At 32.5% G+C, this 25,132-nt stretch overlaps 7 protein-coding genes across 14 annotated transcripts; 3 read left to right on the top strand and 4 right to left on the bottom strand.

Annotated features, from left to right (window-relative positions):
• Positions 1 to 994: 994 nt before the first annotated feature.
• Positions 995 to 8,886, bottom strand: LOC105231715 (protein dispatched). Its single transcript, XM_011213141.4, has 11 exons — positions 8,414 to 8,886; positions 7,218 to 8,015; positions 6,976 to 7,158; positions 6,825 to 6,916; positions 5,665 to 5,942; positions 5,315 to 5,579; positions 4,962 to 5,194; positions 4,615 to 4,769; positions 4,269 to 4,522; positions 3,208 to 4,191; positions 995 to 3,096 (listed from the first exon to the last, which is right to left on the bottom strand). The coding sequence occupies exons 1-11, from the start codon at positions 8,543 to 8,545 to the stop codon at positions 2,823 to 2,825; spliced, it is 3,648 nt and encodes a 1,215-aa protein (XP_011211443.2). The 5' UTR covers positions 8,546 to 8,886; the 3' UTR covers positions 995 to 2,822.
• Positions 5,952 to 6,916, top strand: LOC105231713 (uncharacterized). Its single transcript, XM_011213140.4, has one exon. The coding sequence runs from the start codon at positions 6,095 to 6,097 to the stop codon at positions 6,752 to 6,754; it is 660 nt and encodes a 219-aa protein (XP_011211442.2). The 5' UTR covers positions 5,952 to 6,094; the 3' UTR covers positions 6,755 to 6,916.
• Positions 8,887 to 9,337: 451 nt separating the features above from the next.
• LOC105231712 (evolutionarily conserved signaling intermediate in Toll pathway, mitochondrial) lies at positions 9,338 to 10,857 on the top strand. The gene is made up of 2 exons (XM_011213139.4): positions 9,338 to 10,410; positions 10,466 to 10,857. Exons 1-2 carry the CDS (start codon positions 9,462 to 9,464, stop codon positions 10,774 to 10,776), a joined length of 1,260 nt encoding a protein of 419 aa, XP_011211441.2. The 5' UTR covers positions 9,338 to 9,461; the 3' UTR covers positions 10,777 to 10,857.
• Positions 10,858 to 11,360: 503 nt separating this feature from the next.
• LOC105231711 (GTP-binding protein 2) lies at positions 11,361 to 15,351 on the bottom strand. 8 transcript variants are annotated; one of them, XM_011213135.4, is made up of 4 exons: positions 15,226 to 15,351; positions 12,753 to 13,502; positions 11,856 to 12,686; positions 11,361 to 11,788 (listed from the first exon to the last, which is right to left on the bottom strand). In XM_011213135.4, the coding sequence occupies exons 2-4, from the start codon at positions 13,497 to 13,499 to the stop codon at positions 11,519 to 11,521; spliced, it is 1,848 nt and encodes a 615-aa protein (XP_011211437.1). In that variant the 5' UTR covers positions 13,500 to 13,502; positions 15,226 to 15,351; the 3' UTR covers positions 11,361 to 11,518. The 8 variants fall into 8 exon arrangements, with proteins under 8 accessions (XP_011211437.1, XP_011211438.1, XP_011211439.1 ...); XM_011213136.4 differs by having other exon boundaries at positions 15,131 to 15,261; XM_011213137.4 differs by lacking the exon at positions 15,226 to 15,351 and adding an exon at positions 14,983 to 15,106.
• A 1,420-nt stretch (positions 15,352 to 16,771) lies between these two features.
• LOC105231710 (protein VAC14 homolog) lies at positions 16,772 to 20,106 on the bottom strand. Its single transcript, XM_011213133.4, has 13 exons — positions 19,897 to 20,106; positions 19,685 to 19,835; positions 19,398 to 19,628; positions 19,117 to 19,337; positions 18,930 to 19,050; positions 18,730 to 18,853; positions 18,468 to 18,670; positions 18,289 to 18,412; positions 18,105 to 18,213; positions 17,741 to 18,031; positions 17,555 to 17,634; positions 17,298 to 17,460; positions 16,772 to 17,234 (listed from the first exon to the last, which is right to left on the bottom strand). The coding sequence occupies exons 1-13, from the start codon at positions 19,992 to 19,994 to the stop codon at positions 17,096 to 17,098; spliced, it is 2,055 nt and encodes a 684-aa protein (XP_011211435.1). The 5' UTR covers positions 19,995 to 20,106; the 3' UTR covers positions 16,772 to 17,095.
• A 339-nt stretch (positions 20,107 to 20,445) lies between these two features.
• Positions 20,446 to 23,026, bottom strand: LOC105231709 (DDB1- and CUL4-associated factor 10 homolog). Its single transcript, XM_011213131.4, has 5 exons — positions 22,564 to 23,026; positions 22,390 to 22,503; positions 21,964 to 22,333; positions 21,743 to 21,898; positions 20,446 to 21,679 (listed from the first exon to the last, which is right to left on the bottom strand). Exons 1-5 carry the CDS (start codon positions 22,752 to 22,754, stop codon positions 20,579 to 20,581), a joined length of 1,932 nt encoding a protein of 643 aa, XP_011211433.2. The 5' UTR covers positions 22,755 to 23,026; the 3' UTR covers positions 20,446 to 20,578.
• A 476-nt stretch (positions 23,027 to 23,502) lies between these two features.
• On the top strand, positions 23,503 to 25,099 carry LOC105231708 (26S proteasome non-ATPase regulatory subunit 9). The gene is made up of 3 exons (XM_011213130.4): positions 23,503 to 23,767; positions 23,847 to 24,185; positions 24,246 to 25,099. The coding sequence occupies exons 1-3, from the start codon at positions 23,660 to 23,662 to the stop codon at positions 24,465 to 24,467; spliced, it is 669 nt and encodes a 222-aa protein (XP_011211432.2). The 5' UTR covers positions 23,503 to 23,659; the 3' UTR covers positions 24,468 to 25,099.
• Positions 25,100 to 25,132: the final 33 nt, after the last annotated feature.

Raw genomic sequence — 25,132 nt, 5'->3', positions numbered from 1 at the left:
ATACCTCCTCCATGGTATCATACCGTGGGGACCCAGATGCTTACGGTGTAGTCTTGCCAATGCGGGACAAGTGCACACGAGATGCTCCATTGTTTCCCTTTAGTTCCAGTTAGTATTCCCATCACGTTCCTACAGTCTCTTCTATCGAGTGCCAATACTAATTTTGTGTACTTCCGATTTACCGTTTTGTACATGACTTTTGTTTTGCACCCAGGTAGCTGGTTTTATCGGGTTTTGATTTTCTCTACCATGCTTCGGTCGAGATCGTCGTATATACGATACATGGGTTTCCCAATGTTGATCTCGTTTTCAGATGTTAGCCGTACACCATTCTTGGCAATATCGTCCACTATTTCGTTGCTTTTGTAGCCTGGCACTCTGTAGAAATGAAATTGCTTACTTCATCATCACTTCCCATTGCTGACCTGCTTCCCAAGTCTCTTCTGGCCGATATCCGATACGAGGTTCCTGGCTTGATAACTGCTATATATATACATAGTCGTAAATAATCAACACGACGAGCTGGGTTCTCGTCGGTCTATCTGTCTGTATAACTAGTTCTGCAGTTTTTGAGATATCACCCTGAAATTTAGTAAACGTCCTTTGCACTTCAAGAACCTGCTTATTTCTCGGAACCACTATAACATATAGGTGCCATAACTGCACGTTGAAGAATCTCGAACAGTTTCAAACGCCTGAAACGGTTCATAAGTATGTATATGTCATTTTGGAAAAAAAATATTCTTTAGATCGATATACTAGATACAGCGATACTCGGTCCAGCGAATGCCTTTGGCAAGTTTGGAAGTGAAAACAAAACGCATGGGAAGAAATCTAGAAGTTTGGTTGATGTATCGTGAATAACGGAACCGTAACCAAAATCATAAACATACTTAGAATCGGTTACATTCATTGATTAATTTTTTTAGAAAATCAGTATTTTGATTTTTGTAATTAGTTGATTTTCTGGTACAAAATAATAACGAACCTTTGTTTATTATAATAAATACTATCTTTATTAAAAACTTCATATTACATATATTGTATATATATTTATACATAACTACACACATTTCGGAATAAATTCAATTATTTTTAATTCAAAGTATTATAATTACGGTTTATTAAACTATATTTTTATCATATCACAGTTAACTATACGTCTATTATTATTTGTTTCTTTTGACAGTGGAAGTACATTGAACTTAAACTCTGCATTACATATATCTATATGTTTTTAGCTTTTCTATACTCGAATATTTATATTATTGTAAATTAATTAAATATACTACATATTGACGTTTGCACCTTTTGTTCACAACATTCCGTAGTCTTGATTATATTATGTATTATATTTTGTGTCATTAACATCAAAACAATTTGTTGTACATATGATTTCATATACATTTAGGAATGTAACATAGTGTATAATTGTGGATTAACGAAACAATTCAATCCAACACTTGATTTATTTTAAATTATTCCTAATTAACGCTACACACATTGGACATATAAAACGCTTATACTAACTAGCATATAAAGAATTATGTTATATAATTTTGCCTGAAATTACGTTTCATGAAGTATCTATAATATTTTATTTATAAACATGGATGAATGTATGTATATATGAATGTGCATTACACATATTATATATAATATAATAATAATAATATTAATCATGATGTATCAAGTAGATGTATTGATAGATGAGGGTTGATCTCTATAACTTACTGCAAACCGAATTATTAATAGTAAGTCTAAAAATTAAAAAATGAAACAAATTATTGTAAATAAAATCGCGAGACAAAATTTCGTAGGAACTAAAAAGTTCGAAAGCCATACAATTGTGTCTAAATTTATTTTTAATTGTAAAGCGACTATGACCAACGTCAACCTAACGGTTTTGTGCATGTTACGAGTATAAAAGTATATTTTAATTTTAATGAGGAAACAGTTAATACATATGTAGATATTTCGAACACTAAAATAACTCTCGAATGCAAATATAAATTGCTTGTCTGTTATATATTTTTTTTTTAATTTTCATAGAAAACAAAGTTAAAAAAAATCGATTTGTCACTAATTTTTAAACATATTGTAGCATACTGTGCGTGTACTGTTTTGTGATTGGTCCTCGCATGAAGTCTGATCAACAACTACTGAATGATGTATTGTGTAGATGTGGGAGCAGAAAAACTCGCCTCGCTCGCGAGCTCAAGTAGTTAGCTGCTGTAAAATAGTAAGGAACTCGATAGAACTAAATTGAATTTTTTTTGGTTATGATTGCTAACGGAAGACTAACTACATGTACTTCTTAACGCTTTTTTTTTTCATTATAAAACTAGGCCTTATGTAATACATTTACATAACGCAACGCAATTTATAATTTAATATTTAAATAATACTACATGATATAATATAGGGAATTTAACTCGGGTTGCCTGTGTAGTAGGAGTGTCCGGATATATAAACCACGTAAATGGGTAGCAGTTTGAGTTAAGAGCCAGTCACCGTGGGAGTTCTAGTGATATAAAATCTTTAATTTTTAATCTACATATTAAGTTTTTTTTAATACGTTTTACAATTATTTAGCGAATCTGTACTGATTCAAATATGTAAGTTAGCAATTAAATGCTAGTAAACAAACAATTAATATGTTATTCATTACCCCGTAAATATTATTTGTAAGTACATATGCAATTTGTGCTTTCAGTTGCATAAGCATGGTAAGTTCTAATTAATATAAACACTAATATTAGTATATATGTATGTATGCATATGGTCGTATACAGTTTACCAAAAATAGTTGCATAGGTATCTTAGTTTGTAACATGTAACTCAGGACTTTCAATAGACGGACTCTTGTGATCGTTGACGGTAGAAAAATTGGCGCTGGTAATATCGGGTTTATTATTGAATGAATGTTCGAAATCAACACTCAGTGGATGTGAGCTTTCTGTACCAGAAATAGTTTTAATTAATGAACTCGATGTGAGCGACTCGAGTTCATGGGTTTCCGAGTTTATTAGTTCGCCGACAGCGGAACTTGATGGTGTTAATAACTGTTCGCTCGCAATTACTTGACTTTGTTTTCTGAAGTAGCAAAAACAATAAAATAAATACATAGAGTGCAATGAAATATATTTGTGAATATTTATTTTGAAAGTGTAAGTATGTTAATTTTTGAATAGCGTCAGGTCTTACCTTTCATAGTACTTATTGCCAGTAGTCGATGATCCTTTATTCATTAATGGGTAACTGAATTGCATGAAACCGTACTGTGGACCAGCCGTTTTTAGCAGGCTCATAAGAAAAAATGTGCCATATAACCAGCTAACAACCATTACAATAACCAAAAATAAACCAATCTGTATATATGGCAGTACGTTAGATGCTAGCATTAAAGCACCAGCAGCACCTGTAGTGATTGCTGCCATCGACGTTGGCCCCACAATACGTGATAAGGTGAATTGGCTAGCGGCCAGACGCTCCTTCGTTGGCGACATGCGATAATGTATACCGTAGTGTAAACTGAAATCGACTGCCAATCCAATGGCAGTGCTCACAGCTATACTTTCCAGCACATTTAATTTCCAACCGAGTAAAATTAGTATTGATACCGTCGTAAAAATTGTAAGTAAAACTGTAATCACCGCATACAAAGATACTAAAACATTCAAAGTAACCAAAAGTAAAACCAAGAGCGAAGCACTCATAGCAACTGAAATCGCTACTAACGTATCGTGACTAAGTGTACTTTGGGTGTCAAAGAACTTAAGTTCACTGGTAAACCAACCGCCCTGCATTTCAGGCGGAGCCTCACGCAACTCGTTGGCAAGCCACAGCTCCACTGATTGTACAAATTTTTTGACATCCGTGTAGGCCGTTGTGTAGGCCACATTCGATTCGAACTCTAGCACCAAGGCTTTCACTTGTGGTGGTGCCAGCGTAATATGTTGTGATGTATTACTAACTGAAATTTCATTAGGAGTTTGTAGTAGTGGATTGCTTTGTCTGTCTGCCAAGAATCTCGGCCCAGCGACACCAGGAGTGTAGTACTCCCGCGGAGTAGCGTAAAGAGAGGACATACTTTGTGGCAAGCAAATATCGAAGACGTGTGGCTCGAAAGGAAACTTTGATACGTCACAACAAGGTGTGCGATCCGTATTATCCATACCATCTATACACCTGGAAATAAATTACATTTTCACATAAAATAAAATACACGATACATTAAAATATTTGTTTTATATTATTTAACTTACATGCGATCCATTAAGGATATAAAATTTTCAATGAAGCAATTCGGCAATAATAAACCAAAAGTAATTTCGTAGAATGGCTGTTTTCTTATTTTTTTACAGAAATCTAGCAACCAAACTTGAGCAGCCTTTGTAGATATATTAAAATTATTGTCATAATACAAGTTCCCATGGGAAAAAGGATCAGTATAGTCGCCATCATCAACTGGTTGTATACCCCAAACGAAGCGCATTGGTAATTTAAAATTTTCATAAGCCTGAAAATAATAAAGATCATATCGAAACGGAAAATTTGTTGGTTTATTAAACATCACTAGAATCGAATTATAATTCATTTTGAAGTACTTACAGACATCGATTTCTCAAACCAAAACTCATTTTTCATTTTACTATTATATAATTCGAATGGATGGCTACTTGAAAATAGTTGAAAATGGTCGCTATCCGGCAACTGCAGCCCAGGCGCATACAATACAATAACTGTGCTGCATAATCCTATTGCACCTATGAAAAGCAATTACAATTATTTTAGCTGTGAACCTTCTTACACAGTTTATACAGAATATATTATCACTAATAATTTTTTTTAAATATTATCATTATGAATCTTCAACGTGGAATAGTAGCACCACACTTGTGTATTTTTTATTAAATAATATACATATCCATTTTAATATTTAGAAAACTTTATATTACCAAATAAGCATATCCATATTATTGAATAATTCATCACAGCCTTCGTTATAACTGTCTCATATAGATGACAGAACTTTGTAATTGACTTATTGAACATAAGCAATAGCTTTTGTATTGGAAGTTTACTATTGCAGCTTGCACAAGCAGATAAACGTTCCATTATGCAGACGACAGCAGGCAGCCAAGTTATCATAAGTAAATAATTGGTTACTGCTACCGTTCCCGCAAATACACTATAAGTTCACGAAAAAATAAATATTAATTACCACAGTTTTGCAAATATAAAAATAATTTAATAAAATATAAAGAATAGAGGCGCATAATTGTACTCAAAACAAAAAAATATATCTTACCCAAAGCATTTTATAGCTGTTATGGAGCTAGTATACGACGAAAAGAAAGCTGTAGCAGTAGTTAGCGAGGATACAAACATTGATAATGCTGAATGATGAAATGCGGATGCCATTAAGTGCTGTAGAGTTTCTGTGTGCTCACTTCCGCCCTCAACAATTGGTGTTGCGTGAGTAGAAGAGGTTGACTTTGCTGACTTGGTGAAACGCTCTGCTAGAACGCATTGCCAAATCTTTACAAAAAGAAATGCATTGTCAGCGCCAATACCTGAAAAAATTTAAAATACTTTGTAGCAAACTTTTTTTTTAAATATCATATCATATATCATATGAAAATAAATAAATTTACTTACCTATTATTACAACCACAGCCAGTAAGTTCATGTATGGAAAGAATGACATTTTAAAGACCAAAGTATAGACAAAATATGCTAAACCCAATGAAAATAGCACTGCTACACAGACCATCAACGTAACGAAAATCGACGTTGTATACAACCAAATACATGTCATAACGAAGATGCCGCCTAATGAGACCAGCCAAACGTCCGTAAGCAACGACTCATTAAATAGTTCGTTTTCAAGTCCCAAGTCCATTGACACTACTTGAACAAGTTCATTTTTTAAATCACTGAAAAAAAAAAAATATGAAAACAATTACATTTATTTTTAATATAAACTCATAACAAAAAATTGTATTTACATAAATTGTGTGATAAAAAATTAAAACTACATTATAGCTTATTGTTGTGCTGCAAGACAATACTCTTAGTTGATTGGATAATGTTGGATTGTTGCGGAAATCATTTGACAACGTACAAGTTTGACTACAGAACCAAGAAGTCAAATAATTTTGCTAATAGAGCCACGAAAATTGAGCAACCTGATGAACCGCTTATAAGCAATTACTATTGGTTTCCCTTACAGACAAATGGCATCCAAGCGAAAAGCAAAGTATGGCCTAAAACTACGGTTGGCATGGAGGAATATAAAGATTTTGTAAAACGTTTGGAGAATTGCAAAAAAGAATTATTTAAAATGTTTTTTAGATGTCCCGATGTTGACACTAAATTGATTGAAAAAATGTTAAGAGATTTAGAAAAAAGTACTTATATGGTAACCTATTCACCAAATTACTTTTATTCCAAGAAGGAGTCTCAACGTTTTTTAAGAACAGCACACGAAAAGAGTAACTTGAAATATTACGAAACCACATACGGGACTTACTACAATCGCGTAAAAGAACTAGAACGATTCAAAGATGTTCTGTATGGTATGATGCCAAAACATGAGAGGGATAAATTTCATGACGAAATAAATAAATTGTATATAACGGGAGTAACTACTTATCAAGTTAGCTACAATATTCCTGCAATTGAACAATCAAAAAAGAAACAAACTAGGGATGCGCCAATTGATAGATATACATTACGTCGAGTTTAATATATGTGTATATATAAAATTCCTGTATGTTGGTACGTTACATAACTCTTGTATAAAATTCTATACTTACGTATCTTCCCATTCATGAAATAATGGAAGAATTTTTGATGTAGATGCTACAGGTACAAATATCATTGCATATTTCATAAATACTGTTGTATCCTGTTAAATGAAGTGAATGTTATATTTTAAATTTGATTTTGTTAACTAATTCTACTTACATTCATACGAATGAAATTGTAATCAGTCAAAAAATGTAAAATATTATAAACAATATTTCCGTGAGTACATTCGCTTGGCGCTTGACAGGGGCTAAACTCGCTGCAATCATTACTCAACTTTAGGTCGTGATAATATTCGAAACACATCACCAATAAATTTTGTAGCATGACAACGTCCGTAGTCTGAAAAATAATTAAACTTTGCAAAAAAAAAAATTCATAATAATAAAACGGATTTATACATTTAAATCAAAGCAAGAGCTCTTATTGACCAGAAGTGCAGCATAATTGGGTAGTGACCATGGGCGACAACAGGTGTCAGTAAGTTCTTCTCTTTGACAAAATTCACCATAACTTGGTATAGCAATAATTTGATTCTGTAATTGACACATGGCTAGCAAACCATTAAGGTCGAAAAGTGAATCCGTATCATTAGGACCTATACGCTCAACTACAAAGTGGGAGTAATCTTTGGATGGTGAATCACAAAAGTAACCTTCAACATGTGGACCAGTATTTCCGTTTGGCGGAAATCGAGCTTGTTTGATAATGTTCCACGTACTCTTTTTAGACTGCACCTTTTCTCGGTGGTAGTCTTCATCAATCGATGTGGTATTACGACCATATTCAAAGTGTTCACTTCGATTTAATTGTTCCAAGCTTGACAATGAGTCATTTGTAATCTCATAATCCCGAAAGACGCCACTATCACCATTCCATTGAGTTGGTAAAAGGTCAGTGTCATTACTCTTGCGAGTTGTAATATTAAACCGATTTTGCAACGAAATTATCTTCTTACTCAGGTGTAATTCTTTTTTATGGTGTTTTGGGTTTTTGGGCTTTTTTCGATTTTTACGTTTATGAGTTCGATTGTGTCGTTGATGTTTTCGCATATTTTTTAAATGATGGTAGTTATTATTATTGTAAAACAGCAAATCATTTGGGTCTGTCACCAGACTACCAGAGGGTCCAGTCTCCTGTATTAAATTATTCCAAGCGCTCAGACGTTTTCCTAACGCTGTACCTCGTGTTTCAAAACCCTGCAATCACGGTTAAAATATGTAATGAAAACATTTTTGCAATAACTATGTAAATATCTTACAATATTCAGGTTGTTCTAAAACAAATACTGAGGTTATATTGAACTCAAATCGGGAAGGTAATGTTTTCTACTAAGGCAAAAGTGAACTCTTTATAAATAAAACAGTATGTATAAATAAATGTGAATTATGGTGGAAATATATCGAATAAATTTATGAATTATGTTTGGGACAGGACAGGACGAAGGCACCTAATACCGAAATCCGATACAATTTTTAAAAAAGTAATGTATATAATATTTTAAATAAGCGGGTTATAAAAAATAAATTTGCTTAAACAGACTCATATAGGATAGCTAAATAAACATATTATAGTTAAGTAAATAATTCACACATACCAACGTGGGATCACTAAAATCTGGTACCGAATTCATGGTCACGGATACAGTGATGCAAGCTATACATAAAATGGCCACGGCCAGGACCATTAGATAAGGCCGTCGCACCAAAAAGTTGTAATACCAATGCATAGGTAAGGCCGTAATGAAATCCGAAATTGAGTGACTTTTCTAATATTTATAATCCTTTTAATGCACATATATCCTTTGTGCATTTAACCGAGTAATTTCCAAATGCCATTAAAATTGCTGGCCTTTCTAAAAATTACTTCACCGCATTTATTTGATTCAACTCATATTTAATCCTCACACTTTATTCTGCTGATAACATTTTGTATACTTTCAATATATTTACTTAAGTAGATCTCAAACACTTTTTCATACATTTAGATGTATATTAACCTCTACTGTAGTATTAACATTTGCAAATTTCTATGAAAGAGCAACAAAAAACAAAACTGACTACAGGTATTCACTAAACAAATAATGTTTGTAAAATAAGCATATGAAACAGTCCATGTAATAAATATTCGGACATTATTGTCAGAAATCTACTACAATTACATTTGCAATTTATAATCTATTCCCTTTTCCGAATGTCCTTAGTTATCTATTTAGAACTTTACTAATATTCAATCCTAAGTTCATTTATTTAAATAACTTTTACAAAAACGTTTTAGTATACAATTTGAATATTTTCAGTGAACACCATTCATTCAACAGCTTCATTAAAATATTAGAATGCTATTATATTTATGTTTTTAGGTCATCGAATTAATTATTAATTCATTGTTCTTTGTTACCCATTCTATTCCTGCAATTAATATTACATTATATTAGTAAAAATATAAATTTCTTATTAAGTTTATTGGCTTAACAGCAATAAAATTTCATACAGAATAGGAGTCTTTAAATGCAACTCAGAATCCGAGCAGCTGATCGATAACTAGAATAATAAAATCCGCCGGGTTATTTAATCATTTTGTTGATTATTTTTTATAAATGGAAATTAAGGTTTAGGAAATACCTTAATGGATAATTATTAGTAATGATACGAAAACTTGCAAATGTGTTTAGAGGGCAGTTAAAATATAATGGTAATTCATTTCAAAACGTACCACCCACATGGTATTCAGAAACTAGTAAAGCGTTTTATTGTACAAAAAGTGAAAACGAAAGCCAGGCGCAAAATGATGACAGTGCAAGAGGGGGAAGAGGAAAGAGTAATATACGAAAGCCACCGCTTCCCGCTATTCAAAATCCTTTTGCCAATGTGACAAATAAAACCAAGGAATCCTACCTAGCGATGTTGGAGATTTTCGAAGAGCGTGACGTTCATCGGCGGAATCATGTAGAGTTTATTTATGCTGCTCTCCGAAACATGGCAGATTTTGGTGTAGAGCATGATATAGAAGTGTACAAAGCTTTAATTAACGTTATGCCGAAAGGAAAATTTATTCCCACTAATGTTTTCCAAGCCGAATTCATGCATTACCCTAAACAACAACAGTGCATAATAGATCTGTTAGAACAAATGGAAGATCTGGGTGTAATGCCTGACTATGAAATGGAAGCTATGTTGTTAAATGTATTTGGACGACGAGGACACCCATTACGTAAGTATTGGAGAATGATGTATTGGATGCCAAAGTTTAAAAACTTATCACCATGGCCTCTACCAAACCCTATACCTGATGATACACTAAATATCGCTCAGCTGGCTGTAGAGCGCATGTGTACGGTAGATTTGCGATCAAAGATCTCTGTATATGAAACCAAAAATGTTCAGGATTCTATTGATGATACGTGGATCGTAAGTGGTATGAGTGCAGAACAGTCACAGCTATTAAGAGATCATCCCCGCGATAAAGCCGTTTATATAGAAGGTCCCTTCTTGATTTGGTTACGAAATCGCTCAATAAATTACTTTACGTTACGAGCTGATCCAGATCCAAACTTACTACAAAGTCTTCAAGAAGATCAAGAGGATCAGGATGGTATGATTATTTTTATTTCTAAAAAATATAATATAATATAAATATAAATTTTTAGATGTATCACGGTTAAAGGCACCATTTTTTGGCGCTTCGATTCCTCGACCAAAAAATGCGGTTGGTAAAAACCGTTCTGTGCATCAACAAGAGGATGGTACAATTTTTGCAATTTGTGCAACTGGTACATCCACAAAGGACTCATTATTGTCCTGGATAAGATTGTTAGAATCTAACGGAAACCCGACCTTAGGTGAAATACCAGTGTTGTTTAGATTTAAATCTGTTGTAACAGCGAAAGCAATTGAAATAGAAGACAAAGCGAAATCTGATAATCTGCAATCGAATCCCAGTTCAAAAACTACGGATTAAAATATGTTGTAATTTATATCTTACGATGTATTAAAAAAACTTTTTCTTTATAATAAAAAATGTACATTTATTAGGGTATAATTTCACACTTTTTTATTCAAGTCGAAAAGAACAATCAACGTAGTAACAAAAATAGCATAAGTATTTATGCGGGTATTACTGGCAAAATATGATAATTTGTTATATTTTTTCTTGTGACGATGGTATTTTAGGACCTCAAACTAAAGAAAAATATATTACCCACAAATTTACATGCAACATTTGCATCTGGTAACTTTAAATTTTTGCAAATTAAATGACAACTGACAACGACGAATCATTCGTGATATGTTCAAATTCACCGAATTAAAATGCTATAGATTGCTATAAATATATACATAATCTTGTTCAAAGAAGTTTTTCTACGTAATTTGAAAAATACAATCAAAATTGTTTTATAGCTGAGCTTTTAAAAATGTTATCCGAAAATATTTTTTTGAATTATAATATGTACAGTAATATCGTTAGATCATTAATTATATGTTCGAATTTTAAATTCTATAAAGTATGTCTAGACAAGAAAATCTATGACTAGAACTCTCATACTTGTTTGAAGTATTTTCGTAAAAATTTAATCCACATTCAATTATGTGCAGATTATAAAAATGTAATTATATAATAGTGATTGAGGTATAGGTAAATGTAACATTTATAATACCTTACTACTTCTCAAGTCAAGTTTCAGTTTAATTTTGAAATAAATCTATCCGGCTGATTTGTTGAGAGGGAAAACTTTTGTAACTACACCGATGCCCTTACTTGTCCCTTCACGAAATAACATCCGTACGCCCGGTCGAACATACTCAGGATGCCCAACAAATTCAAACAAAACCAAAGCACTATCATTGGTACCCATTTTTTCACGCTCCTCTATTGCTCGAATAATTGCAGTTTGCCGTATGCTGCCTATGTGTATAGTTGTCTGAAAGCCTACGTAAATTGCTGTAGCGTGAAAGAGAACAGACACTTCCGCCTAAAATATTAAGAAAAACAAAATTAGCACAATATGGAAGTATACCATAGTTATTTTAAAACATTACTTGAAAAAGGAGTGTACCGTATGGTTCCTCTTCAGGATCGCCAGTATCGCCTAACAACGTCATTCCACTTCTAAGTGGTGGCAGCGTCTGGTTTGGGATAAATGATAAAGAGGCACTTTGCCCCGCTCGTACCATTCTACATGGAGCTTTGTTCCGATGAATTGTGTGCACATTAACAGTATGAAAGCTACCGTCATGTAAAGGTCCAATTTTCATTTGCATGTTTTCCGTTAGTACTCCTTTTACGAGTAAACCGCCAACTACTGGACCAACTTCGGTTACTCGAAAAATCTCATCAATATGAAACTCACTTGGTTCCTGTTCTAGACGTTCTTTTTCCAGATTACTAATGCTGGGTGATAGAACGTAGAGAAACTTTGTAACGAGACTAAGTCCTGCTCCTGTCACGTTTGAAACACAAAAAATGGGAACAATATTTTCGGTAACTTGATTAGATGCTGCTGAGATAGCCTCATCGACATTTGTGACAATAAATGGCAACTTCCGACATCCTGCTGATGTAAGAACTTGCCTTAATTCTTGTACTGTTTGTTCCGGACTGGTTATATCGGTCTTGGTAACCACGATGAAGAAGGGCATATCCAAGGCTCGAACAATAGACAGATGCTCCTTACTAGTACCAGTACAACCGCTGCCTGCTGACACTACTAACATGGCATAGTGCGGAGAGTAGCCCAACAGTGCCTGCACTGTTGTTCGCATGTAGCGTCTATGACCAGCCAAGTCTAGAAACGTTACCAGTTTTGTGGAGCGGTCGCTAATCTCCTCGGCAGTCGTCAATTCATTATATTTGTAGTTTATGATTGTGCCCTGTTATTGGGATACATTTAAAGTTTGTTTGTTTAATGTTTAGGTGTGATTGAAATGTGATCTTACCTGCGAATCGAAGCCAAGAGTTTCGTGTGAAATACTTGAAGTTCGACCCGATTGTATTTCGTGCATATGTCTAAACATAATAAGTCGTGCCAAACCACGGCCATTGTCGAATTCACCTTGCGTAAGCACACCTAGTAGTGTGGATTTCCCTGCCTCCGCGCCCCCTAGTACAGCAACACGAATTTCTATATTATGTTGATCATCAGGTATTTTACGAACTAAAACTTCGGCAACGGATCGTCGTGTTGCTATATATTTTCGTCGTAAAACTGAGGTACTAGCCCCTAATTTTTGCGCCATTTGCTTAAGTGTGGCCAAGGAGGCACTCATGTCTTTTTCATTAAGCCCATGTAAGTGGCCTGAGTCAGATACACCGATTTCGTAAACAGCTTCACCATTTCCTTCGCGCAGTCTCCATTTCATTTGAGTTACAAGATGTTCGAAGCGATGCTTTGATGGACTAATTAATTTCAGTTTGTACTCAATATTTCCCAATTGTGGTTCGGGTGGTAAAATGCCCTGATCAAAATCTATAATAATTTTATTATTTTGCAAATCTATTTCTCCTTCACTGCTACTACTGCTTCCGCTTTCACTGGCTCTTTTATGTGTGCCACCTTTTACTTTTACAGAAGTTTTCCGAATCTTTGATGATCCATTGCCACGAACTGGACGGTTGTTATTGTATTTGTCTGCTTCGTTACATCCCTCATCGGAATCGAAGAGACTTATAAGTCCACAATCCATAATCTGAAGTAGAAATAAAGCAAATCAACTTCGAATTAAAAATACTGGTATAATTTTATATTATATTATCTAGTTCCATTGGAAAAAAATGGTATATACTACAAACATACATATGTATATATGCATGAAATTGTAGAAATAAAAAGCTTGTAAATCTTAATAAATTTTGATAATACATTTTGTTTAATAATTTCTAGTAAATCTAAAAGATCCTAATAATTACACGTATTGTATACATACAAACTATAACTATTATGTATGTATGAATGTAGGTTTAGTAAACTTATACTTTTAAATGACGTGTAATGATGAGTGGGTACTAAACACAAAATATCTGGACAAATTTCACAATTCACAAAAATTGGGAATGTTTTCCATATAACCGCGCACTAATAAAAAATAAATAACATTGATTTCGTATTTTGGTGACCTTGAAAGTTGAGGACTTGTTTATTTATGTTTGATGCCAAGAATGGACAGAGACCTTCGGTTTATTTCATTTTTGCGAATATTTAATATACGTATGCTTTTTATTTGTTTTTTTATTCAATTCCTTTTACGTTAAATTTATCAATAGATACCACAATATCCACACTTTTTAAATTTGTTTGCTAAATTACCCGCTAAATTTTGGGTTTCTGTTTGTTTTTCCTTTTACAAATAATTGTACATTAGCCTGTTAGGCAGAAATCGATTTATTGCAACATTAGATATTAAACGTAGGCAAATACAAAGGGAAAAGAAGAGAATGATGTACAACAAATGCAAACATAAATACTAAAGTCACTGTCAATTTGATACCCATACATACAGATTTTGCTACAATAGTAATTATATCACATTGATTAAGCAGTTGAAAATTCCTCGATTCAGGCATAAAATTGTTTAAAATTTTTGTTCGAGAAAAATATATCAGCATAAAATATTTATTGTAAAGTTTTATATTTTAAAATATCAGACAAACATCCGTACTAAAACCCAGTTTTTGTAATAAAAACATTCTTTCACAAGTAAAACATTTAAAATTTGTTGATTTTTGTATTCTATTTATGTAGATATATTTGTAAACTGTGAGAATACTATTTCCAATTCTATTTCCTACTGGGTTTGCATTAAATGATTTTTGTTTACTTCGATTATGTATAATTCGCGTCATTTTGTCTCTATTGCTTTGACCATACAAATAGAAGGATTAGTAAAATAAGAGAAAATATTTCGTTGTTTTTAACAACAAAACGTCTTTGTTTTGACTTTGCAATTTCCTTGATATCATAACAAAGGAATTTCAATAAGAGCGCCAAGTGCTTGTTCATATTAATTTGGCTACACGAAAATTCATACACCTGTAAATACAAGTTTAATATGTACCAGTAGAAGCTGCAAAAATACAATTTTCACTAATAACAATGTTTGGAACAATAAAATTATTTCAATTTCAGCTTTTGTCTTTTGCAACAAAAGAAAACGGAGATTTTTTATTTACTATTTGGTATACTGAAATCCTTTCACTTTTTTCAAATATAATTTGCTGATGCAATTTTAGCAGACAAATACAGTCGTTTCAAATTATTTCACAATCGCGTATACAATTGCCCTTAACAGTGTTTAATTTTTTTTTTATATTTTCGTACTTGAATATTGCTTATGAACGATGTTCGTTTATTTCAACAAAAATTTTCACAATATAATAAAATAATTATTTAATTTTTAAAAGATGCAGTATTACTTTTATTATCTCTGAATTTTATTGCCTAAAATCGCGTCTATAAATAAGAGTTTCCTACCACAACTTTTATTTTATAGTTGAATTTGTAATGGAAATTATAATGCCACTTCACACGTTACGATTGGTGTTTAGTTTAATGCACCGAAAGGTATGTCTAACATGGACTTATAGCGGGATTCTGTAACCAGTCTCTAGTCTCTATTTGAGACATTTTGAGGCAAAGTCTCAATTTGAGACTAGTTACTATTCACTAAACAGTCTCTAGCGTTAGTCTCAAAATATTGAGACCTGGTAGTTAGACGGTCACAAAATTGAATCTGCCATTTTGAATATACTGAATAGAGATCATCATAGATATTAATCGATTGTCGTATTTTTATATTTTGTAAGCAACTCAAACACGAAAAAGTTAAAAATAAATAAATTTTACATAAATTTCGTAAATATTATGAAACAAAGTCAACATATATTTTCATTTTTATTGATAATTATGTTTTTTGACGATGTTATAGAAAATTTAATATTTGTTATCGGCATATTTATTTCCATTCAAGTGTAAAAACATCTCTGAATGATGAAATGTAATAGATTTTGTGACTGGCACTTACAGAATAGCAAAATCGTCTCAAGTCTCAAAAATTGTCTCTAACTCAAAATCTCAAATTTAGAGACTTGAGACTGTCTCACGTTACAGAATCCCATGGTTAATATGTTATTATCTTTTTCTGACAAATTCAATTTGAATACATATTCCACCAGCGATTATTAAAATCTTATATTAGTATGTGCTTCTAAGCATTCAATAATATTTGAAATCTAAAAGCAGCAATTTTTTCCCAGTATTTCCGCTTGCAGTGTTGTATGCAAATTAATGAAAAAATTAAATTAAAATAAGTTAAAATCAGGAAACTCTGGACGTACAGCTGATTTTTGTTTACATTGGGTCAATAATAAACAAATAAGTATTAGTATAGGTGGCATTTGTATGTTTAAAGCAAAACTTAGAAACACAAACTTAAAAAACATATAAAAGAGCAAAACTTATCGTTTTCATTATTATTTTCATAAAACAGCCCTTTTTTGTTTTAAATTCTTTTCGATTTATAAATTTGTCCAACAAACAAATTGTCTTGCACTGGCGCCATCTGGTTCGCTGTGCCTCAACAGACATTAATAGGATAATTGTCATTCATTCACTTCTGGCTGACATTGGTTTTCATTTATTAGTTCAGTAAAAATATAATTCTGAATTGCAGCTTTAGACTTTAAGAATACATTTTAAGCGCACATTTTTGCCACGCTCCTATAGCTGGACAAAAACACTGCGGTAGTGTCCGGTTATGACGAATTTGACTATATATAGTTAAGTTTCCTCTACTGGATGGTTAACATTACTTGACTTAATGATCACCACTATAAAAACCCACCATACTCATACAAACATCTATGGATATGATTATTCAATGGCTAGACATAAATCATGCAAGTTTTTAAAACTGTAGAATAAACCTGGCGATTTCGATATCAGGGATAGAAAAATGGTAGGTATGATATGAAATTTATACATTTATTTATGCAAATTAACATTTTATACATAAATGAATGCGTGTATATTTTTCTAGCAGATATATATGTACATACATATATAAATCTTAAAAATATATTAACCTAGTATCTAGTGACATTTCAAAGCCATGAAAAATTAAAACATACGTGCACATAAATGATCACATTAATATTGGATACATATGTATTTGTTGTATTCTCTCGAGGAATAACGTAAATCAAATAATAGGCATCTTTGCTCCTAATTAATGATGGAAAATAAATAATCCAATAATTTTTGAGTTGAATTATTGACATGTTATGACTAAGTTTCTTCAGGTAAAATAATATTTCTCCTCTGTTGAATTCGTAAAGTTCGTTGGGCTTTTTGGACTTTCTTGAAATGTTCCAACAATATTTCAAAGTCAATGTTGCTTTGATGTTGCAGTGATTTATTTTCATTTCTGTTGATAAATATATATTAAATGATAAATATGTATTAGTTTTTAAATAACGTGTATACTTACATTGGTGTTTGGCCCCAATAATTTGGTACACATTGCAAACGGTTTTTTAATAAGTGGAAAGCATCGGTTTGCGGCAAAAGCATAAGAATACCAAAAAGTGCATGAGCCAAATGTTGAGCGTCTGCACAATTATTCGATTTTGAAACCAAAGTTAGCCGCAATGCTGTAAAATCAATAAGAATCAATTATAATTATTAATTATATTTGTTTGAAAAAATTGAGTCAGTTTTGGTGAAAGTATGGTTCATTCTACTTACGCGCGAAAATTGGTGATTCTATCAGCTGTACCAGTTTGTCCAATTCGTTCAATATATCCAATGTTATCTCTACGTCACCGCTGAAATTAATGCAAATTAAATGGTATGTATATTTATCTAATTACTTCGTTTTCAGCCAATTTATAAAGTTTGATTTTCATTTTATTAAATATCAATCTTACTTACAACAGTACTACCAATTGCGATACATGTTGATAACTTTGGGTTAACAAACAAAGGGATAGTGTGGAGACGGGACAATGTGCCCAACTTTTGTAAAGGCATTTAAATAAATTTGCGGAATGTTCATTTGTAATGTCTCGTAGTGAATTACGTAGTTCAAACAATTCAGGTGATGTCAAGAGTATCATGTTGAGTAAACGGACCATTGTTGATGCAAATTTAATAACTTCTTCATCAATGATTTCAGAAAATGTGCGATAGATATATTCCGCGTTTAGCAGTACACACAACTGTCTGCAATAAATATTAAATCACGTAAATTTATGAATAAAATTAGATATTTGAAGCATGTAATAATAAATATTACCTAATTATAAGGCTGGCACGATTGTCCAAAAACTTTTTTTCCTCACTAAATAAGTTCAGCAAACTTAGAAGGAATTTTCGATAATGCGCTTTATTGAAATCCCTGGAATCTATTTTAAGCGAAAAAAATTAAAATGCGATGTTGAATTAAGTATTTAAATTAACATAACTCCAAAAGTGCTTACCATCATTATGTGTTGAATTCAAAATTTTGGCCAAAACTGAGAGACATTGCAATACAACTTCATCGGAATTATCTGATAGTATGCCCAATAAATTAGCACCTAAACTGCTTGCATGTGGTGACATCTACATATATTTAAAAATTTATTAAATTATTTATATGGGGAGTTTATACACAAACCTCGTTGGGGAAATGTGTAAATAGATGATGGATCCATTTCAATACAGCAATTTTCGTGTGCACTGAATTATGTGTTAAATACTGCGACAAAACTTCCATAACTGAACGTAAATCTATTTTTTCAATATTTTTTGATTTGTGCTCCTTTGATGAAATCAATGACATCATCGAGTTGTTCACCGAAACTGCACATTCTTTGATATCTGTGAAATTGTAATTATAGTAACGAATGGTAAGGTAAAAATTTAATTATTGTTAATACTTTTCTTAGATTCCACGTTGTACTCTAGACAGGGTAATATCGCAGTAAATATTCCACTGGCATGCGGCAAAACATTTGGTCCAAATGTTTGTACAAATTCACGTATCCACGTTATAGCGATTGACTAATATTTATATACGTATACGCAAATAACTAGAATAACTATCCAAAATAACAAATATTTATTTCATTTTATATACCTTAATAAGTTCATTAGTAGATTGAGCATGAATAATTAGTATGTTTATTGTGTCCTCCATTCGCACCGAAGTAGAATCATATCGGATGGATTTTAAAAACTGACTTAAAGTAGTTTCACACCTAATAAAAATACAAAAAAAAAAATCTTACTATCAACCTAATAATCTAAAGAAAATATGTACATACATTCGTTGAATTTCTAATGTGTTGTCCTCTAACATTGTAAAAAGTCCATCCAAAATGTCAGTTAAATAGATTAACATATTTATTTCGGGAACCGCGTTCAAAATTGAAATCCACGATATAACATATTGCCTTGCAAATGAGTTGTTTACGTAAATACGTTCCTTAAGAAGTGGTATAAATGCCTCTAGATTAAAAATTTGTGAAGATTCAGTTACGATATCCTGAAAGTATTCAAATTTACTGATTAATACATATTTCGAATACAATTGTGTACAAATTACCTTAAGTAACCGATCAAGCAGCTCACTGCCGTCCTTAACCATTTGATCTGAATCTGTCACTAATCGTGATAATGCCGAGAATAAGTCTGGGAAAAATGGTATAATAGCAGCTCTAGCTACCTTAACAACATTGTATAAGGATTCGCATGCGAAATAGCGGACTCGAACGTCCGGATCACTAAGGCAGTTTAAAATTGGCGTAACCAGTTCTCCTACATACCGTTCGGAGTCCTATAAAATGTAAATTAATAGTATAAGCACTATTATTCATATTCATTATGACTCACTTTTCCTAATCCTAGGCTTGTTGCAGCAAGCCCAATTAAACCCCCTTTGCGCCGATTGGGATCACGCGATATTGCAAATTGATTTGAAAGAACATCTATAAGTTTGCGTATCTGTACCGTATTATTTTTCGTATTAAATTCTGTCACCATTCTGTAATAAAAGTTCATTAAAAATATTTACTTGTATGGTGTATAAACATTTTTTAAAATACTTTTCAATTTCCTGTGAAGCAACTTTACGCTTCTCATAAGCCTTGTCCGCCAGGGCCTTGGCACAACTTTCGCTCAATGGTGCATATTGTGATTCCATTTCTTCTCGTATTAACTTATTTATACAATTTATATGATTATTAAAAACAATTTAACTCCGCAAATTTTGTCTCAATAGGGTTGTCGCAGTAAAATTTATATATTAACAGTGTTGCCAACGTGATTAATTTTAAATAATTTTGGTAAAAGTTGACTAGAAAATAGTCGCGCTGTTTAAATGCTCTCTTACGAACAATTATTAATTTTCTATTATAAAAAGAATATATTACCTTTAAGAGTTTGTCGCAATCGCTTGGGTGATTTCAGACTACTGCTATAGTCGCAAATTAGAAAAATGACAATCTCAATACTAATTTATCAGAAGCGTTCCCAAAATTTTATTGCTTTAAATTTAAAATAATTACAATAATATTATTCACATTCTATGGAGCACCAATGATGATTCCGTTTTACTCAAAGTGTAATTAACAATATAACTTTCTACAAATATATAAATTTTTTATTATATTATATATATTTCAGATAAAAAATGTTTTAACAAAACTCAGTTAGGAAAAAAAACACATTGGTTAATACGAATCACCTCATTTTAATATATATATTGTTTATGTTTTATTTTACGGTTCACAGATTTGGTTGATACCAAACTATTTTACCACTACGACAACCTGCCACCAGTAGTGGTTCACGGGGACTAAATCTCGTACTCAAAACTATATCAGAATGAGCTCGAATTGTCTTAATCTCTGACAATGGCTGAGCCTGTCTTTTTGAACTGGAGTAATTACTGTGATGTGGATAAACTGAGCAATCTTTAGAGAATCCGAGTAGTCGTACCCCTGTTGCATATGGTGAGCAAATAATACGACCATCAGATGAAAAGCATGGTTCTTTTATGAATGTTTTTTCCTTGTTTAATTCCTTTATATAGTATGTCAACTTTTTGGGATTTTGGAAGATTTTTCCTTCAGACTGGTTACCAGATGCTCTTGGAGTTACTGGTGATATTTCGGTTGGTAGGTGATGAGCTACATTTGATGAATTAATGCGAGGAGTAGATTCATCACTTGAAGAACCACTATCATCACTGCTTTCGCGTGTTTCAAATCCTCGAATAAATCGAAATCCCGAATTTCTAGACATAGGCAGTGTTGATGACGATGCACTGTTTAATCCACCAGCAGGTAACACTCCGCTGCTTATTGCATAAACGAAGTTGTAGACATTCGTCGCGTTGGTTTCTCTATCTCGGTTCTGCCGTGAAGCACGATCCTGCATAGTTACCTCGGCCGCCCAAATATCTGGGACAAATGTATTTGCTGCATTATTGTTACTACCATCTGCATTAGCACCTCCAGCACTTCCCGATGGTGTACCTGCATTACGAGCTATAAACTGGTCAAAGGGCATGACTGCCGGTGAATCTTCTGACCCACGGGACTGAGTTGGTAATCTATTACCGCGTGTTCTACGGTTAATACTAAAAACTATATCATCGTTTGTTCCACTTCTTCCAGCTGCAGGTTGACTTGATTCAGTTTCATTTTCATCTTTGTCTGTATCAGGTTCACGCTTTCGTTTTCGTTTATTAGTGTCATTAGTGCGTTTCTTTATGCTCTCAGTTACATCATCTGACTCCTCTTCCATATCATGCACTGTCAACCATTCCGTAAGACCGTCATAACTTATATTTCGACTAAGGAAACAGTGTCCCCTGGGATGAACCTTAATTAAGTAAAATAGTTAATACTTATTTTTTCGAAATATATATAAAAATTAAATGTGTACCTCTAACGCGAGTATAACTTCAGCATCATTATCTTTTGGGAAATCTGTAACAAGTTCCACTCTATTCTTTTTCTGTTTTTTGGAAAACACGTGATCGAATTTGGCTGCTTGAGGTATATACTGTTTTCCCATCTGCATTAGTCTATATATAATTGGCTGTAGAAAAATATAATCATATTATTGAAATTTACATTAATGCCTAAATGTAGATTGTCACTTACTCGAAAACCACACAAATCCTTGTGTAAAGTTGTTAAATCTAAATCATGTATGATCATTATATAGCCGCCTGTTGTGCACAATACAAGTTTTGAGCCATCAGGAGTTATCCGGCATCTCATTAAGCCACTTGTATGAAAAACTTTTTGGTATATAAGTCCTTGTTCAGTATATGAATTTATATCCCAAGTAAATATACTTCCATCAAATGCTGATGTTACCAGCAAGTTATCCTTTTTTGAGTACTCTATACTTTTAACCCAATTTGAGTGTCCTTGGAGGCTGCGCATTTTAGTTTTTAAGAATCGCAAATCCCATAAAGCAACTGTAGTATCATCTGAGCAAGTTGCAAAATGCCGACTATTAAGGAATCTGAAAAATAATTTCTTTCAATTTAGCTTTCAAAATGAATTGTACAAATTTCTTACCTGACGCAGTTTACGTTTGATGTATGCGCGTCCATTATTCGCTGAGTGGGCTGTCTGCTGACAACATCAAACATTACTATAGCCTTTCTTTCACAAGCAGCAACCAACAATCCCCTTTTAATGAAAATAGTTATTATACATATATTTTATTATACAATGTACACAATAACACACCCTTCCGGAGAGAACTCCATATTGAACACGCCACCAACATTTAATGTTTCGTTATTAGGTTTGCTATATTTGTCATTCCACTGATATAAAGAACGCATGGATTGGTAAACTTGTGGCATAATAAAGTCTTGATCAGCTTGACTACGTAGGAGACCATTTTCACGCCGTAATAACCAACTATGAAAACTCATTTTAGATAGTTTGTTTATAATTACTCTTTAAGTTATGCAAAATGTTTATGTTTTATCACTTTTTATCAACTTTGTGCAATTCATCTAAAGGCGACAAGTACTTAAGAGCATTTGATGAAAATTTCTTAAAATTTACGCTTAAATATACAATTTTTGAAACTGCAATCCTTTTTCGCGTCTTAATCACTTTTCATCAGCTGTGTGCTATACATTCACAATTTTGCACTTTACAATGCTTCTTCTTTATCAGGTGTCAAAGCAACTAATTTCGAACGAAAGCGATATACCCCACACGTTCAAGGTCAATAAGCAAGTTTTAATTTAAATACTTACAAAATAAGGCATTTAAATTATGTAATATATTTAGACGTCAACGCCAAATTTTGTTAACTACTTGTAAGGAAATTTATTTATGACCTTACAGTTTTGACAGCAAAGGTGGGTGCAGAAACCGAAGAAATGTTTATTTTTCTGAAAAAATATGTACTTTGTACAAATGGATACAGGTATTATTAATAAATAATTTGTTTTGCTTTTTATTTCTTTTGTACTAGTAGAATTTTAGCGAGGGTTTGACGTTAATTGCTGCTTTACGCAGCTCAACGCCTTTATTTGGACAGTTAATTATTAAGTGACGTCACATATTTTAATTTGCCATCACGTAGTCATACATACGGCTGTTGCGTTACGTTAACGTTCTACGTGGAGACTAATCGAGGCATTACGCAAATAGCTATCGATAAAGCAATATTTCCCACAGAAAACAATACGCAGGAAAGAAAATAATTCATTCTTTCAAAATTTATTTATTAATACATAACTTTAATTGAAGTTACATACACTTTCATACTTAATTTTAATTGAAGTTACAAAGAAACGAAAGGAAGAATAAGGCTTTGGTTAAAATGGTTGTTCCCGTTCCGAATCCAACTAAGGACTTGATTCTCAAGCTTATGGCTGAAAAGGAAGCAATGGAATCGAAAATATCCGATTATGGAAATATTTTGGCAAATGTAAGTTTATCTTTAATTTATTAACTATATTCGCTTTAAAGTGTTTATAAAAATATATATATATATATTATTTATACAGAATGCTAATGTGGGAATGGATGGACCCTTGGTTGATGCAGAAGGATTTCCACGGAACGATATTGATGTTTATCAAGTGCGACAGGCACGTCAACAGATAATTTGTCTTCAAAATGATTATAAGGCACTGATGAAAGAAATAGAAAAGCAAATGCATAAATTACATTCCGAGGCTGCGGAAAATCCGGCACAGCTGTTGTCAACCAATACAGCCACCTTACGGTTAGAAGATGATAGTGATGTGCCAAATACGAGCATGTCATCAGTATCGGTGGAGCCACCAGTGAAAGTTATAGTAAAAGTAAATATGATAAGTCCTGGATCGCCGGCTGAAGAGGCTGTAAGTTATAAGAAACATAGTATCGTTTTAAGCTATTATTCATACTCTAATTTCTTCCAGGGTTTGCGAGTAGATGACGAGATATTGGAATTTGGCACCATTAATTCCAGAAACTTCCAAAACAATCTAACCCAAATTGGCGACCTGGTGCGCCACATGCAAAATAAAAGGGTTCCTTTGAAAGTACTACGTATGGGACAACAATTAGATATGATACTTATACCTAAAACGTGGAGTGGTCGAGGTCTATTGGGTTGTAATATTATATTAGCCGATCCTTAATGGTTTATATTATATTTTTTTATCTAATTATTATATATCTATATTTTTTTTAATACATATACAGAACTTAAAATTTACATTGATCTAATACCCGAATATATATAATTTACTGTGATAACAACTTCGACGGTTTATGCCAAAGTCTAAAATTCACATTAAAAAAAGAAAGTTGAAATGGAACAAAATCTTTTTGTAGCGTACACTTTTGTCAAAATTCACATTAATTTTTCAATATGCATTCAATTATTTGTTTTTAATATAACAAAGCAAGTAGGTTTTAATAACCGCGGCTAAGTTTAAAAAAACATTGCTGATATGAACGCGGTTTGAAACTACAAATTCGTTTTTTATATACATAACATATGTGAAGATTTTTGTTAAAAATTCTTGAAGAAGTGTCAACCTAGGTGCAGGGGGTTAAAAGTTATGTTATGTTATGTTATGTTATTAAATGATTCAAATGTTCTCGCTGCATATAGTCTTGCCGTTATTTTATCTTCTTTTTAATAACGATGAACGTATATTATATACCCTTGTCGAAACTTCTTCGATTATATGCAATTACATTTTTGTAAAATGTGAATATTTGCTGTTTTTCTTTATTTACTCAATAAATGCACTTGGTACAAGAATTTTCATATCCGGCAGTGTTCATTGCTTAATTG

Source organism: Bactrocera dorsalis, unplaced genomic scaffold, assembly GCF_023373825.1.
Source record: "Bactrocera dorsalis isolate Fly_Bdor unplaced genomic scaffold, ASM2337382v1 BdCtg055, whole genome shotgun sequence".
Taxonomy (NCBI): Eukaryota; Metazoa; Arthropoda; class Insecta; order Diptera; family Tephritidae; genus Bactrocera; species Bactrocera dorsalis.
The sequence above is the reverse complement of the archived record's forward strand: the minus strand, read 5'-3'. Positions and strand labels throughout refer to the sequence as shown.

Excerpts from the sequence above, each read along its gene's own strand:
- LOC105231713 (XM_011213140.4), top strand. The coding sequence starts at position 6,095 with ATGTTGGATTGTTGCGGAAATCATTTGACAACGTACAAGTTTGACTAC.
- LOC105231715 (XM_011213141.4), bottom strand. The coding sequence starts at position 8,545 with ATGCATTGGTATTACAACTTTTTGGTGCGACGGCCTTATCTAATGGTC. Across the intron at positions 5,943-6,824 it reads TTTCATGAATGGGAAGATAC|TGATTTAAAAAATGAACTTG; the intron begins GTAAGTATAGAA and ends TTTTTTTTTCAG. Across the intron at positions 4,523-4,614 it reads GGTTTGAGAAATCGATGTCT|GCTTATGAAAATTTTAAATT; the intron begins GTAAGTACTTCA and ends TATTATTTTCAG.
- LOC105231712 (XM_011213139.4), top strand. The coding sequence starts at position 9,462 with ATGATACGAAAACTTGCAAATGTGTTTAGAGGGCAGTTAAAATATAAT. Across the intron at positions 10,411-10,465 it reads AGATCAAGAGGATCAGGATG|ATGTATCACGGTTAAAGGCA; the intron begins GTATGATTATTT and ends ATAAATTTTTAG.
- LOC105231711 (XM_049461532.1), bottom strand. The coding sequence starts at position 14,418 with ATGCTGATATATTTTTCTCGAACAAAAATTTTAAACAATTTTATGCCT. Across the intron at positions 12,687-12,752 it reads CTCTTGGCTTCGATTCGCAG|GGCACAATCATAAACTACAA; the intron begins GTAAGATCACAT and ends TCCCAATAACAG. Across the intron at positions 11,789-11,855 it reads ACGGTACACTCCTTTTTCAA|GCGGAAGTGTCTGTTCTCTT; the intron begins GTAATGTTTTAA and ends TTAATATTTTAG.
- LOC105231710 (XM_011213133.4), bottom strand. The coding sequence starts at position 19,994 with ATGGAATCACAATATGCACCATTGAGCGAAAGTTGTGCCAAGGCCCTG. Across the intron at positions 19,836-19,896 it reads GCTTCACAGGAAATTGAAAA|AATGGTGACAGAATTTAATA; the intron begins GTATTTTAAAAA and ends CTTTTATTACAG. Across the intron at positions 17,635-17,740 it reads TCGCAATTGGTAGTACTGTT|CGGTGACGTAGAGATAACAT; the intron begins GTAAGTAAGATT and ends CATTAATTTCAG.
- LOC105231709 (XM_011213131.4), bottom strand. The coding sequence starts at position 22,754 with ATGAGTTTTCATAGTTGGTTATTACGGCGTGAAAATGGTCTCCTACGT. Across the intron at positions 22,334-22,389 it reads TCAAACGTAAACTGCGTCAG|ATTCCTTAATAGTCGGCATT; the intron begins GTAAGAAATTTG and ends ATTATTTTTCAG. Across the intron at positions 21,899-21,963 it reads AGGATTTGTGTGGTTTTCGA|CCAATTATATATAGACTAAT; the intron begins GTAAGTGACAAT and ends ATTTTTCTACAG.
- LOC105231708 (XM_011213130.4), top strand. The coding sequence starts at position 23,660 with ATGGTTGTTCCCGTTCCGAATCCAACTAAGGACTTGATTCTCAAGCTT. Across the intron at positions 23,768-23,846 it reads ATGGAAATATTTTGGCAAAT|AATGCTAATGTGGGAATGGA; the intron begins GTAAGTTTATCT and ends TTATTTATACAG. Across the intron at positions 24,186-24,245 it reads GATCGCCGGCTGAAGAGGCT|GGTTTGCGAGTAGATGACGA; the intron begins GTAAGTTATAAG and ends AATTTCTTCCAG.